Below are 14,545 nucleotides of genomic sequence, written 5' to 3'. Positions count from 1 at the left end.
ATAGCCACCCAAGTCCAGGAAGCACAGAGAGTCCCATACAGGATAAACACAAGGAGAAACACGCCGAGACACATAGTAATCAAATTGACAAAAATTAAAGACAAAGAAAAATTATTGAAAGCAACAAGGGAAAAAATGACAAATAACGTACAAGGGAACTCCCATAAGGTTAACAGCTGATTCCTCAGCAGAAACTCTACAAGCCAGAAGGGAGTAGCATGATATATTTAAAGTGATGGAAGGGAAGAACCTACAACCAAGATTACTCTACCCAGCAAGGATCTCATTCAGATTCGACGGAGAAATCAAAAGCTTTACAGACGAGTAAAAGCTAAGAGAATTCAGCACCACCAAACCAGCTGTACAACAAATGCTAAAGGAACTTCTGTAAGTGGGAAACACAAGAGAAGAAAAGGACATACAAAAACAAACCCATAACAATTAAGAAGATGGTAATAGTAACATGCATATTGATAATTACCTTAAACATGTATGGATTAAATGCTCTAACCAAAAGACACAGTGTCGCTGAATGGATACGAAAACAGGACCCATATATATGGTGTCTACAAGAGACCCACTTCAGACCTAGGGACACATACAGACTGAAAGTGAGGGGATGGAAAAAGATATTCTATGCAAATGGAAATCAGAAGAAAGCTGGAGTAACAATACTCATATCAGATAAAATAGACTTTAAAATAAAGAATGTTACAAGAGACAAAGAAGGACACTACATAATGATCAAGGGATCAATCCAAGAAGAAGATATAACAATTATAAATATATATGCACCCAACATAGGAGCACCTCAATGCATAAGGCAACTGCTAACAGCTATAAAAGAGGAAATCGACAGTCATACAATAATAGTGGGAGACTTTAACACCCCACTTATACCAATGGACAGATCATCCAAACAGAAAATTAATAAGGAAACACAAGCTTTAAATGACACGATAGACCAGATAGATTTAATTGATATTTATAGGACATTCCATTCAAAAACAGCATATTACACTTTCTTCTCAAGTGCACACAGAACATTCTCTAGGATAGATCACATCTTGGGTCACAAATCAAGCCTCAGTAAATTTAAGAAAATTGAAATCATATTAAGCATCTTTTCTGACCACAACGCTATGAGATTAGAAATGAATTACAGGGAAAAAAACGTAAAAAACACAAAATACATGGAGGCTAAATAATATGTTACTAAATATCCAAGAGATCACTGAAGAAATTAAAGAGGAAATCAAAAAATACCTAGAGACAAATTACAATGAAAACACGATGATCCAAAACCTATGGGATGCAGCAAAAACAGTTCTAAGAGGGAAGTTTATAGCTATACACGCCTACCTCAGGAAACAAGAAAAATTACAAATAAACAATCTAACCTTACACTTAAAGGAACCAGAGAAAGAAGGACAAACAAAACGCAAAGTTAGTAGAAGGAAAGAAATCATAAAGATCAGAGCAGGAATAAATGGAATAGAAACAAAGAAAACAGTAGGAAAGATCAATAAAACTAAAAGCTGGTTCTTTGAGAAGATAAACAAAATTGATAGACCATTATCCAGACTCATCAAGAAAAAGAGGGAGAGGACTCAAATCAATAAAATTAGAAACGAAAAAGGAGAAGTTACAACCTATACCACAGAAATACAGCGCATCCTAAGAGACTACTACAAGCAACTCTATGCCAATAAAATAGACAACCTGGAAGAAATGGACAAATTCTTAGAAATGTATAACCTTCCAAGACTGAACCAGGAAGAAATAGAAAATATGAAGAGATCACAAGTACTGAAGTTGAAACTGTGATTAAAAATCTTCCAACAAACAAGCTCAAAACCAGATGGCTTCACAGGTGAATTCTATCAGACATTTAGAGAAGAGCTAACACCCATCCTTCTCAAACTCTTCCAAAAAATTGCAGAGGAAGGAACACTCCCAAACTCATTCTGTGAGGCCACCATCACCCTGATAGCAAAACCAGACAAAGATACTACAGAAAAAGAAATTACAGACCTATATCACTGATGAATATAGATGCAAAAGTCCTCAACAAAATACTAGCAAACAGAATCCAACAGCACATTAAAAGGATCATACACCATGATCAAGTGGGGTTTATCAAAGGGATGCAAGGATTCTTCAATATATGCAAATCAATTAATGTGATACACCATATTAACAAACTGAAGAATAAAACCCATATGATTATCTCAAGAGATGCAGAAAAAGCTTTTGACAAAATTCAACACCAATTTGTGATAAAAACTCTCCAGAAAGCAGACATAGAGGGAACTTCCCTCAACATAATAAAGGCCATATATGACAAACCCACAGCAAACATCATTCTCAATGGTGAAAAACTGAAAGCATTTCCACTAAGTTCAGGAACAAGACAAGGATGTCCACTCTGGCCACTATTATTCAACATAGTTTTCGAAGTCCTAGCCATGGCAATCAGAGAAGGAAAAGGAATAAAAGGAATACAAATTGGAAAAGAAGAAGTAAAGCCGTCACTTTTTGCAGATGACATGATACTATACATAGAGAATCCTAAAGATTCCACCAGAAAACTACTAAAGCTAATCAATGAATTTGGTAAAGTTTCAGTATACAATATTAATGCACAGAAATCTCTTGCATTCCTATACACTAATGATGAGAAATCTGATAAAGAAATTAAGGAAACATTCCCATTTACCACTGCAACAAAAAGAATAAAATATCTAGGAATAAACCTACCTAAGGGGACAAAAGACCTGTATGCAGAAAACTATAAGACACTGATGAAAGCAATTAAAGATGATACAAACAGATGGAGAGATATACCATGTTCTTGGATTGGAAGAATCAATATTGTGAAAATGACTGTAGTATGCAAAGCAATCTACAGATTCAATGCAATCCCTATCAAATTACCAATGGCATTTCTTACAGAACTAGAACAAAAAATCTTAAAATTTGTATGGAGACACAAAAGACCCCAAATAGCCAAAGCAGTCTTGAGGGGAAAAAATGGAGCTGGAGGAATCAGACTCTCTGGCTTTGGACTATACTACAAAGCTACAGTCATCAAGACAATATGGTACTGGCACAAAAACAGAAATATAGATCAATGGAACAGGATAGAAAGCCCAGAGATAAACCCTTGCACCTGTGGTCCACTAATCTATGACAAAGGAGACAAGGATATACAATGGAGAAAAGACAGTCTCTTTAATAGGTGGTGCTGGGAAAACTGGACAGCTACATATAAAAGAATGAAATTAGAATACTCCCTAACACCATACACAAAAATAAACTCAGAATGGGTTAGAGACCTAAATGTAAGACCGGACACTATAAAACTCTTAGAGGAAAGCATAGAAGAAAACTCTTTGACATAAATCACAGCAAGATCTTTTTTGATCCACCTCCTAGAGTAATGGAAATAAAAACAAAAATAAACAAATGGGACCTAATGAAACGTCAAAGCTTTTGCACAGCAAAGGAAACCATAAACCAGACGAAAAGACAACCCTCAGAATGGGAGAAAATATTTGCAAACAAAGCAACCAACGATTAATTTCCAAAATATATAAACAGCTCATGCAGCTCAATATTAAAAAAACAACCCAATCAGAAAATAGGCAGAAGACCTAAATAGACATTTCTCCAAAGAAGACATACAGATGGCCAAGAAGCACATGAAAAGCTGCTCAGCATCACTAATTATTAGAGAAATGCAAATCAAAACTACAATGAGGTATCACCTCACACCAGTTAGAATGGGCATCATCAGAAAATCTACAAACAACAAATGCTGAAGAGGGTGTGGAGAAAAGGGAACCCTCTTGCACTGTTGGTGGGAATGTAAATTGAGACAGCCACTATGGAGAACAGTATGGAGGTTCCTTAAAAAACTAAGAATTATCGTATGATCCAGCAATCCCACTACTGGGCATATACCCAGAGAAAACCATCATTCAAAAAGACACATGCACCCCAGTGTTCATTGCAGCACTATTTACAATAGCCAGGTCATGGAAGCAACCTAAATGCCCATCGACAGACGAATGGATAAAGAAGATGTGGCACATATATACAATGGAATATTACTCAGCCATAGAAAGGAAGGAAATTGGGTCATTTGTAGAGACGTGGATGGATCTAGAGACTGTCATACAGAGTGAAGTAAGTCAGAAAGAGAAAAACAAATATCGTATATTAACGTATATATGTGGAACCTAGAAAAATGGTACAGATGAACCCGTTTTCAGGGCAGAAATAGAGACACAGATGTAGGGAACAAACGTATGGACACCAAGGTGGGGTGTGTGGCGGGAGGTGGTGGTGGTATGTTGAATTGCGAGATTGGGATTGACATATATATACTAATATGTATAAAATGGATGACTAATAAGAGCCTGTATATAAAAATAAATAAAATAAACTTCAAAAATTATAAAAAAGAAACACATTATTAGGAATATCAAGACAAAAACTTAAAAAAAAATAAAAATACAAAATACGTATATATGAACACAGCCATATAGAATAATAATAGTCTTTTTGGGGGGATGAAATTATTGACATTTTATTTTTTTATTCTATTTTTATTTCCTAATTTTTTTCAGTGAATTTGTATTCCTTTTGAAGGAAAAAAGTATTTTCTAATTAAAAAGAAGAAAATTAGAATAAATAAGCAATCGTGAAGAGATTTGACACCTGGGTACTCAGGTGTGTGTGTGGGAAAGCATTTCTAGGCTATAAATTAATGTTGTGTCTTCTAGGACAACTGACCTACTATGTTCTGAAATATTACATTTCCTGAATCCTGTTTTTTATTTCAGATGGAAAAATTTAACACCTTTTGATACCTAATTTAGTTTAAAAATTTAAAAAGTACCATGTGTTATGCTTTAGAAGAATCAAATCATTGTTTTGCATTGGTGACTAAATCCCGTTATATGTCAGTTCACAATGAAGGTGATACTTTAGAGAAAAAGTTAAAGATTTATCTGACAGAATATTTAATGTAACTAATTTTGTATCTATAAATCAGTGGAGCATACTTATAGATTAAAAAGTGACATTTATCCTATATTTCAAAGGTATTTATGAGATTTCATGTGTGTTATATAAGGCAGTGTTGACATACATATTCAATTTTTGGCTTACTATTTCAGAAAATATCTTGAGAATATATTTAAGTTTGATTTGAACCTTTTTTGATTTTAGTATGTACTGAAATGCTTCTAGATTTCTGTTTTGCTGAAGTGCGAGTGCCTTTGCTTCCAAGGAGTGGGATTTTATTTTGAAATAGGTGAAAACTAGAATGTCATTTTCTCTGATCAGTTCCCAGTTGAGTCTCTGCTCATACTTCTCTGTATTTGGGGGAGTAAACAAAAACAGCCCATATCCTGGGAGGCATTCATTGTAGTGAGAAGAATAAATTTCTAAAGAGACAGTTTTTCTTTTAATAGAAAAGATGTGGGGTTAGATTTTTTAAATATTAGACTCTGAAAATCATGAAATAGCATTTGGGTTTTTCTCAAGATTCAGTAACATACAATGTTAATATCAGGGGTTCAGCATCCGCGGGCACCTCCACATCGCTTTGTGCATTTCTGTAGACAGATGAGCTGACTATACTTCTTCCTCCCGCTGCGTTAATACAAAGGCTACTGTGAGTCATGCCGGTTAGGGGTGGGTGGGTGCTGTTCTGCTGGCTTTTCTCTGTGACAATGACTCTTCTGTCCCTAGGCCCAGCGGTGGCACCAGGGCAACGAGCACTATGGGCGCTCTTGGCAAGCAGGCGATGTTGTGGGGTGTATGGTTGACATGACAGAACGTACCATGATGTTCACTCTGAACGGCGAAATCCTCCTTGATGATTCGGGTTCAGAATTGGCTTTCAAGGACTTTGATGTTGGTGATGGTAAGTGTACTGCATCTCGTGTCGTTTTCAGGTTTGGGGCACAGTAAAGCTCTTTGTTCTGATGCTTCTTGACCAGCCATTTTGGTTTGAGGGTGAGCCAGCAGATGAGTTGCACCTGTAGATCACAAGGTTGCCATGTGGCTTATTTGGTTCAACACCCTTGAAATTACTTTAGCAGAAACTCTTTCTCTGCTACTTAGCTAGGATTCCCATAAGGCAGAAATGGCTTTTATGAGTGTGAATAAGAAAATAAATGGCAGGCAAAAGGACAGTTTTCCACAAATATTAAATGTTCGTTTAGAACTTCCCTGTTTAATCAACTGCTTATGGCTTCTATCTGTTCATTCATTTCAACAAAAAAAAATGTAATGAGAACCTACCAAGTATCAGGCTCTCTGCTGGATGCTGAGATGACAAAGCTGTCCTATCTTTAGGCAGATGACAGTACACCAGGGGAAGTTCTCACTTGTATAATTTCTATTCGGTGAATAAGTTCTAAAATAAAGAAATGCAGAAAGTTCTATGGAAGCACAATGCAGGGAGGAAATACCTCTGCCTGTGGGGCTCTGAGATGACCTTGAACAGGGTTGTAAGAAAAGGACAAAAGCCCTTTATGAAGCAAATGAGAAGGTAGGTGTTCTTTAGAGCTGTATTTCAGTAGACTGGCCACATGGGGTTATTTGAATTTACATTAATTTAAGTGAAATAGATTAAAAAATTGAGATTCTTAGTGGCACTTGCTACATTCCAAGTGCTCAGTAGGGTCCTATGGCTAATGGTGCCCTATTGGACAGCAGAGGTAGAGCAGATTTACATCATCACTGAAAGTTCTACTGGATAGTGTTAACCTAGAGCATATAAAGAAGATAATATCTAACAAAGTATTTTATAAATATCTCATTTCAAAATGAGCTAACAGTTTTTTTCAAAATGGCTTTGAATATATCCTATTACTTGAATATATATCTATATATAGTCTTGGATTTTAAGATATACCCCAATAAATACTTTTAATATTCTGTAAACTTGTTGCCAATCCTCAGAAAGTTAGCCAGCTCATTATTTGCATTAAGTTCTATAGTTATTCATTCAACAAGCTTTTGAGCAGGTATGACCATCGTTTCTCAAACACAGGTTTGTGAAAATAATAGGAATTTTGCATTTTTATAACTTAATTTCTATTTTGCACACCTGTATCGCGGGGTGGCGGGTGAAACTGATGCCGGGAACGCCGCCTGTGTGTACCGGCGCCAAATCACATCTCAGAGCAGAGTTCTGGGTGAAGTAGAAAAGAATAGCTTTAGTGCTTTGCCAGGCAAAGGGGGACACAGTGGGCTCCTGCCCTCGAAAACTGTGTGCCCCAACCTGGGAGGATTTGGTGAGGAGTTTTATAGCATTGGTTCAAGGACGGGGTTGCTGATAAGATTAGGGTGTGTGCAGGGCCTGCAGTCCTTTAATCTGGTCTCAGGTAGTCTGATGAGTTTCTGTGGTTCCTTTAATCTGGCCTCAGGTGGTCTTCTTGAAGAGCTTCTCTGGTTCCTTTAATCTGGAATGAAGAATGCTGATATCTTCCATTTGTTGGGGGTTTAGTTCTGTAAAGAGCTTAAAGGTATTGTTATATGTATCCCTTGAGGCAGAGCCAGGACCCTGCCTCAGGGCTGCACTATTGTTTCTTGGCTGTTCCTCCCTTGTTTCTGCATCCTCTCCCTTCCCTGATTAGCAACTGTTCAAATCTGCCCTTTGGAACTCAAGGAAGGTCGTGGAGGCTGGGGTCTGTTCCCTACAAGCAAGAAACAGGAGACACAGAAAGGCCTTCGGCCCCAGGAGCCCCAAGGGTCCTGCTCGGTTTGAACTGGCCCTCTAACTTTCCATCACTTATCTCCCCTCCTGTAGTATTGCTTTTAGCAGTGTCAGTATATCACAGGGAAGGTGGGAGAAGGACTTTTTTCTATGTTATCTGTCTGTACTGTCCACTACTATGGATATGACCTGAGATTTTGGGTTTTTTTTAATTGGTTGTTATTTTAAAATGCTTGCATGTTATGCTTTTCTTCTCATGAAGTTAAATTCTTGAAATGCCTATGTGAGTTTTACTTGTTTGATTTATATGATGTAGATTCACAGAATGATGTTAGAATTATAAACAATGCAGAATGCCCGTTCATACTATTTAAGCACATAATGTTCATGCTACCGCCATGTCACAGAGACCAATTACCATTGTAGTGATGAGCTAGGCTCTGAGGTGGGTCTGAGTGGCACAGTCATATAAACAACTTTGTTTTTTGACTTTACACTTCACGTAATTTTGAAAATTTTAAAAATGACTTGAAACTTATCCTGATAACTCAATTATTGAGTTAATATAGCATTCTGATGAACTGTCTGAAAATTTTATGGTCCATCAGTTGGATTGTTGGATGTGTTGGGATGTATCCTTTTGGTCTCTAAGGCAGATGATAAATTTTATTTAGCCATGACCATTAACTATTAATTTTTTAGGGGTTAATCATAATTCCACATTTTCTGCCGTAAGAAGGACTACAGAGTTTATCCATGCCTGTGACTTCCAAATGCTTTTTGGGAGTGGAATTTTTCCTATTCCTCCCTATTAACTTTACACAGCTTCTTAAAAAATACAGTGGAACTGCTCTGGGTGAAACTACAATGTGAGGCCCTGAGTTGAGCTCTGTAACTCACCCACCACTACTGAAAGTGAGCCCTGGGGATATCTATGACTCAAAGAAGCATGTTCGAGAAACCATTAATTTAGGAATATACTGTTGTTGCTGAAGTACTAAAGAGGTTTCATAAGTGCTCTATTTTCAAATTGTTCTTATACCTAGCTTGTCTTTATATCTGTGCCATGCTTGATTTGGTATTTTTTAACATCTTCAGAATTTCTTTTTGTTGCTGCAGAGATAGCTCAGTCATATGTAAAGCAATCAAAAGAACTGTGTGCTAAGACGGATAGAAAATTTTCTATATATAAAATATATACATATACATGCACGCACACTCTGCAGATCCTATCTGATCAGCTTGGTAGACAACATGGCTAAACATATTTTGATGTCTCTGCCTTTTGTACAATTTACACAACTGAAATGATGTCTTGACCAGTATACGTTGTTTCTAGATAACGTCAAAAGGAAAATCACAAAAATCTTTGAAAGACTGATGGGGTCATCCAGTTAAATCCAGGTGGAGATAACAGCCATACAGTTAGTTCCAGTGAGGATCTGGTTATTCCATAAAGATGCAGGCAGGGCTCTTCTAAAAAGCTACAGATCTCTTTCCCATATAGGGACTGCACTTGCCCTCAGAGACCACAGACTTGACCTTAAAGCTCATATGTGAACTGGACAAAGAGCAAATTGCTGAGATACACTGATCTCTGGAAGAAGAACAAGATCTGTTAGCCTCTCATCTCCCCTCAAAGGACCAGAACTTACATGGTCGAGATCAAGAGCATTGTGTAGTGCTGGAGTGGAGTTTTCAGACTTTAAAAGCTATTTCGTCTATGTGGCAGGTCCTCTTTTAGGATTCTCCCTTCTATTTGATTTTTTTTTTTTTAAATCTCTTCAGAATATCTCTAAGTAAAACAAACAGATTAATTGAATCTTCATTTTTCAAGGAGTCCTCTGGCTGTAATGTCAACAGAGGAGTAGTGCTGACAAGTGCAGATGCCGTCCCTGGTAAGGTTTTCTGTGAATTTTTCCTCATCTCTTCCTACCATTGTACTGACAAACATTCAGGATCGAGAATGGGGAGAGTCCAGGAAAAGAGCTGGCAGTACCCTCTGTTGTAGGCAGAATTTTAAGACTGCGACCTCTAGGAGGCCTGATCCCTGGTGGACATGCCATGTATAACCCTCTCTTCTTGAGTGTGGGCAGAATCTGAATATGATGGGGTATAGCTCTCATGATTAGGTTACTAACCAGTTGACTTTGAGTTAATCCAGCGGAGATTAGCCATATGGGCCTGACCTAATCAGGTGAGCTCTTCAAAGAGATTGGTTCCTTCTTGAAGTCAGAGAGATCCAAAGTGTGAGATAAAATCTTCTCCTGGACTGCAAGGAACAAACTGTTGTGGTGTGAGAGGGCCACATGGTGGAAATCTGAGAACAGCCCCTGGTTGATAGCTGGCAAGAAAAAGGAGACCTCGGTCCTACAGCCACAAAGAACTGAATTCATTTAACAACCAGGGAGCTTGAAAGAGGATTCCGAGCCTCCGATGAGAACACAGTCCAGCCAGTACCTTGATTTCAGCCTCGTGACGCTAAGCAGAGAACCCCAGTCATGCCGTACCTGGACTTCTGACCTACAGAACTAAGAGGTAATAAATGGGCATTATTTTAAACTGGTAAGTTTGTGGTAGTTTGTTCAACAGCAATGGAAAACAAATACATTGACCAATACATTTTTAGTTTCAACCGAACCTTCTGACTCGGAAAACTATCAAAGGGCATCCTTAGTGCCTGTCTACTCAGAAAGGTAGAGAACAGGAATTAATGCTTGCGAGCTGGTCTACCTCAAGCATTTCTCTTCATCAGGAATCTTTAGATGTATTCCCCAAGTCCATACACAGTTGACTAATCAGGAGTTAATTTTATCACAAATCAAGTTGCCCGTAACATAGAAGACATTCTAACTTTTACCCACAGAAGTCTGGTAGCCAATCGAGATATGATGCCCCATAGCAAGAACCTGAAAGGGGTTCTTCTGATTCATCCAGAGTCTAGTTCATCTTATCAAAGCCAGAGATTATTCCATATCAAATTTGAGACTGAAGCTTTTTTTTAAATTATAATTTTTATATGGAGCGTGCCTTGATATACTTCCTCAGGAGCCCAGTGGAGATGATTCTTACCATGTTAGGTGGGGGACAAGAACAGGGCTAGTAGAGAATAAATATATTTTTGTATATCTTACCACATTGTTCTTTTGATTGCTTTACTAGCCAATATATTTATGTCTGAGCTGACATTCTCTGTAGCAATAAGAAGAAATGATGAAGACGGTAAAAATCCCAAATCAAGCATGGCACAGATATAAAGACAGGTAGATGTGAGAGGAATTTAAATATAGAGCATTTATAAACTCTTTTAGTACTTCAGTTTATTCTTGTGCTAAAAAGGCTCTTGTCCTAAATTGGTTTTCAAACTTGTAATAGACAAGAAAAAGAAATTGGAAATGTTGAGAATTGGAATAAAAGGAACAACAATCTATAATTATTTGCAGATAATTTAATCATTTGCAAAGAAAACCCTAAAGAATCTACAGACATTACTAGGAATAACTGGATCATTTAGCAAGGTAGCATTTCTATACTAACAGGAAACCTGGAAAACTAAATTAAATAGCAGATACCATTTACAGTAACATCAGGTGTTTTCAGTAATCACTAGTTATCACTCTAACAGAAGGTGTACAATACTTTTACAGAGAAAATCACTGAACTTTATTGAGAGGTAAACTTTACTCTGAAATTTATCATATATGGTCAACTGATCTTTGACAAGCATAACAAAAATGCATAGTGAGGATAGTGTCATCTCTTTCATAACTGGCGTTGGGATAATAGGATATTCATATGCAAAGAATGAAATTGGACCCTTCTGTAATTTTGAACCACACAGAAAATGTTTTTGTGACTGTGCACAACATGATTTTGGACTGTACACAAAAATAACTCAAAATGGATTAAAAACTTTAACATTAGACTTGAAACTGTAAAACCTGAAGAAGAAAATATAGGGGAGAAGCTATTTGACAGTCGCCTTGGCAGTGATTTTTTCAACCACAAGAAAAGTCAACAGAAGGAAAAATGGACAAGTGGAATTAAACTAAAACCTTTCTGCACAACAAAGGAAACCATGAACACAACGGAAAGGCAACCTATGGAATGGGAGAAAATATTTGCAAATCATATATTTCATAAAGTGTAATCCAAAATATATAAGGAAATCCTGCAACTCTGTAGCACAAACCAAAACCAAAACCAAACAAACAAAAAACAAATAACCCATTTTAAAAATGGGCAAAGAAACTGAACAGATATATAAAGTGCTCTCCATCACTAATCACCAGGGAAGGGCAAGTCAAAAACACGAGATATCATCTCACACCTGTAAGAACATTTATAGTCAAAAAAAACTAAAGGTAACAAATGTTGGTGAGGGTGTGGAGAAAAGGGAACCCTGGTGCACTGTTGGTGGGAATGTAAATTGGTGCAGCCACTGTGGAAAACAGTATGGAGGTTCCTCAAAAAATTAAAACTATAACTACCATATGCTGCAGCAAAACCACTTCTGGATATAGATCTGAAGGAATAGAAATTAGGATCTCAAGGAGATCTCTGCACTCCCATGTTCATTGCAGGATTACTCACAATAGCCAAGATATGGAAACAACCTAAGTGTCTGTGGATAGATGAATGAATAAAGAAAATGTCTGTGGTATTTTGCTATGGCAACCCTAGGAAATTAATACACGACCCCTCTGCGCTTATATCCCATAGTCATTTAGAACCATTTTCAATTTACTCTTAAATGTGCAAGAACTTCATGTTACCAGTAATTTGAAGAGCTAATCATATCCTTAATTTAAAGCAAGGCAGAGAGTCATTTAATATCTTGCCAGATGGTGAAAGAATAGTTATTTTGTCTGGAGATTACCTGCGTTTTACAGAGTAGGCCCTGGGACATATCTTGCGTTGTGTAAATGTCTCATTACACCCGAGCATTTTCAAGCTTGTCAGCTCTTCTGTAAGTAAAGATGATCTCAGGGCCCTCAGGTTGTACACCCGTAATGATGATAATCAAATCCAGAAAGGATGCTTTTAATTCTGTATCTGCCACTTGAAAGGACAGTAAGCAAAACTGAATACCTGGTGCTGAGACTGCATGGAATTCCTTTCCTTGGCAGAAAACCAGAAGAATATTTTTGTAATTAAAATAGCTGCATAGCTTTAGGCAGAAAAGACCTGTAAGGAAAAAGAGAGGGATAACTTTCCATTATTGATTTTATTTTGCTGCCTTTAAAAAAAGAAAGAAAGAAAGAAAAAACCAGAATAGAACCATCAGTCTGTACTTATAATACAGTATTCTTTTTACCCTCAGTTGAAATGTGCACTATTTGGCAGATGTGTATGACTCATCCAGAAGAGTAGCTGTCAACACGGTGTGAGATAAGGTTGGGTCTGTACTGTCCCAAATACCTACCTTCCTGGCTCCATCATAACATCTGTCCATCCTGTCACTAGTGACACTCTGTGCAACTTGCTGTTGGTACAGACCTGGGACCTAGGTTTGTATCAGACCCGGGAAAGTAACATTATTGGGAATCGCCCTAATTAAAAATAAGCTATTGTTGAAGGAAGGAAGAAGTTAGGAGTATGACTCACTGCAGTGGAGCAATTCAAACAGTCAGGGAATTGGGTTGGGACACTACATATTTTGAGTGAAGATAAAGACCGTTATAAAGTGGTAGACAAATTCTAAAGAGTATGAAGATGGTGGAAACCAGCATAATCAGTCCCATAGTTTTCCCTGGAATCAGAAAGGGAAGCTATCCTAGAAACACTCTGGATATTTCCAGGAATGAAACTCTTAAATACATGGAATACTTCAAGCAGTGAGGAGATTTTTAATATTTCGTGTTAAATTTCAGATTATTATTTAATATATATCTTTTGAGCTTATGTGTATGTAATCTAAACAACATGTTGTTTGGGGAAATTCATTGTGAAATGATTGGGGAATTCAGTGAAAATCAAACTGCTTAGCCTAAACTGATCAGTTAATTGACAGTTGAATTTTATATATTGATGAACAGAGGAAATTTCTACCTTACAGACCATTTTGAGAATGAATAAAGTTGATAGGTGGTTAATGAGGTAATTTGTGTATATACTAGCCTATCCGCAAATTGGCAGTTTTGCATATAGTGAATGTATGTTTGAGGTACTAGAAGGAGTAACACAGATGTACAACACCAATGGCTTATTTACAACACCAATGGCTTATTATCTATGAATGCTATAGAGCCAAACAGCAAGATTTAATGTTTAAATAATACTGAAAAGATCAAGGAATCAGAATAAAGGATGTCAGAACCCTGTGTATAGTAAACGTTCTTTTTTTCTGGATTTGAACTGATGGAGAGAATGTGATGGCTTTAAAATGATATTCAAGGTCAAAAATAAAAATTCTACTGCTTTGATTATCTGAAATAAACCAAGAGCCAGGAAGAAAGTATGGGAATGTCCCTATTGTTCCAGCATTGCTGTTAAAGAATCCATGCACTAAAGATGCATTTGCATCATGGAAAATTCCCTAAGACCTCACTTAGCATAATTCCTTAATTCATTTTCGAAGCCAACATGAAATAGAAGCAACAAATATCATGTCTGAAGCCCTGGGTTCTAGACCCTATTCTGAAAACCATTCTTCGTATATGATCTTGGGCAAATCGCCAGCCCCTCTGTTTTCATATCCTTAAAATAAAAAACACTAATAGGAAATGGTCTTTTCATGCCTCTTGCAAGTCTAAAGAGCCCAGAAATCTAAGGCAAGTGTTTTTTGTTTTTGTTTTTCCCTCCTTC

General features: G+C 37.1%; 1 protein-coding gene and 1 long non-coding RNA gene across 8 annotated transcripts in view; one reads left to right on the top strand and one right to left on the bottom strand.

Moving 5' to 3' along the window:
* RYR2 (ryanodine receptor 2) overlaps nucleotides 1-14,545 on the top strand; it is a 732,481-nt gene that overhangs the window by 473,901 nt on the left and 244,035 nt on the right. For all 7 annotated transcript variants that reach the window (XM_082425485.1, XM_082425482.1, XM_082425483.1 and 4 more), the window contains one exon: nucleotides 5,764-5,938. In XM_082425485.1, the coding sequence (XP_082281611.1) occupies nucleotides 5,764-5,938 (175 nt within the window). The remainder of the gene's footprint in view (nucleotides 1-5,763; nucleotides 5,939-14,545) is intronic.
* LOC309643169 overlaps nucleotides 1-14,545 on the bottom strand; it is a 241,475-nt gene that overhangs the window by 204,889 nt on the left and 22,041 nt on the right. The gene's annotated exons all lie outside the window — the stretch shown is intronic.

This window comes from Balaenoptera physalus, assembly GCF_965194825.1.
Source record: "Balaenoptera physalus genome assembly, chromosome: 14".
NCBI lineage: Eukaryota > Metazoa > Chordata > Mammalia > Artiodactyla > Balaenopteridae > Balaenoptera > Balaenoptera physalus.
The sequence above is the reverse complement of the archived record's forward strand: the minus strand, read 5'-3'. Positions and strand labels throughout refer to the sequence as shown.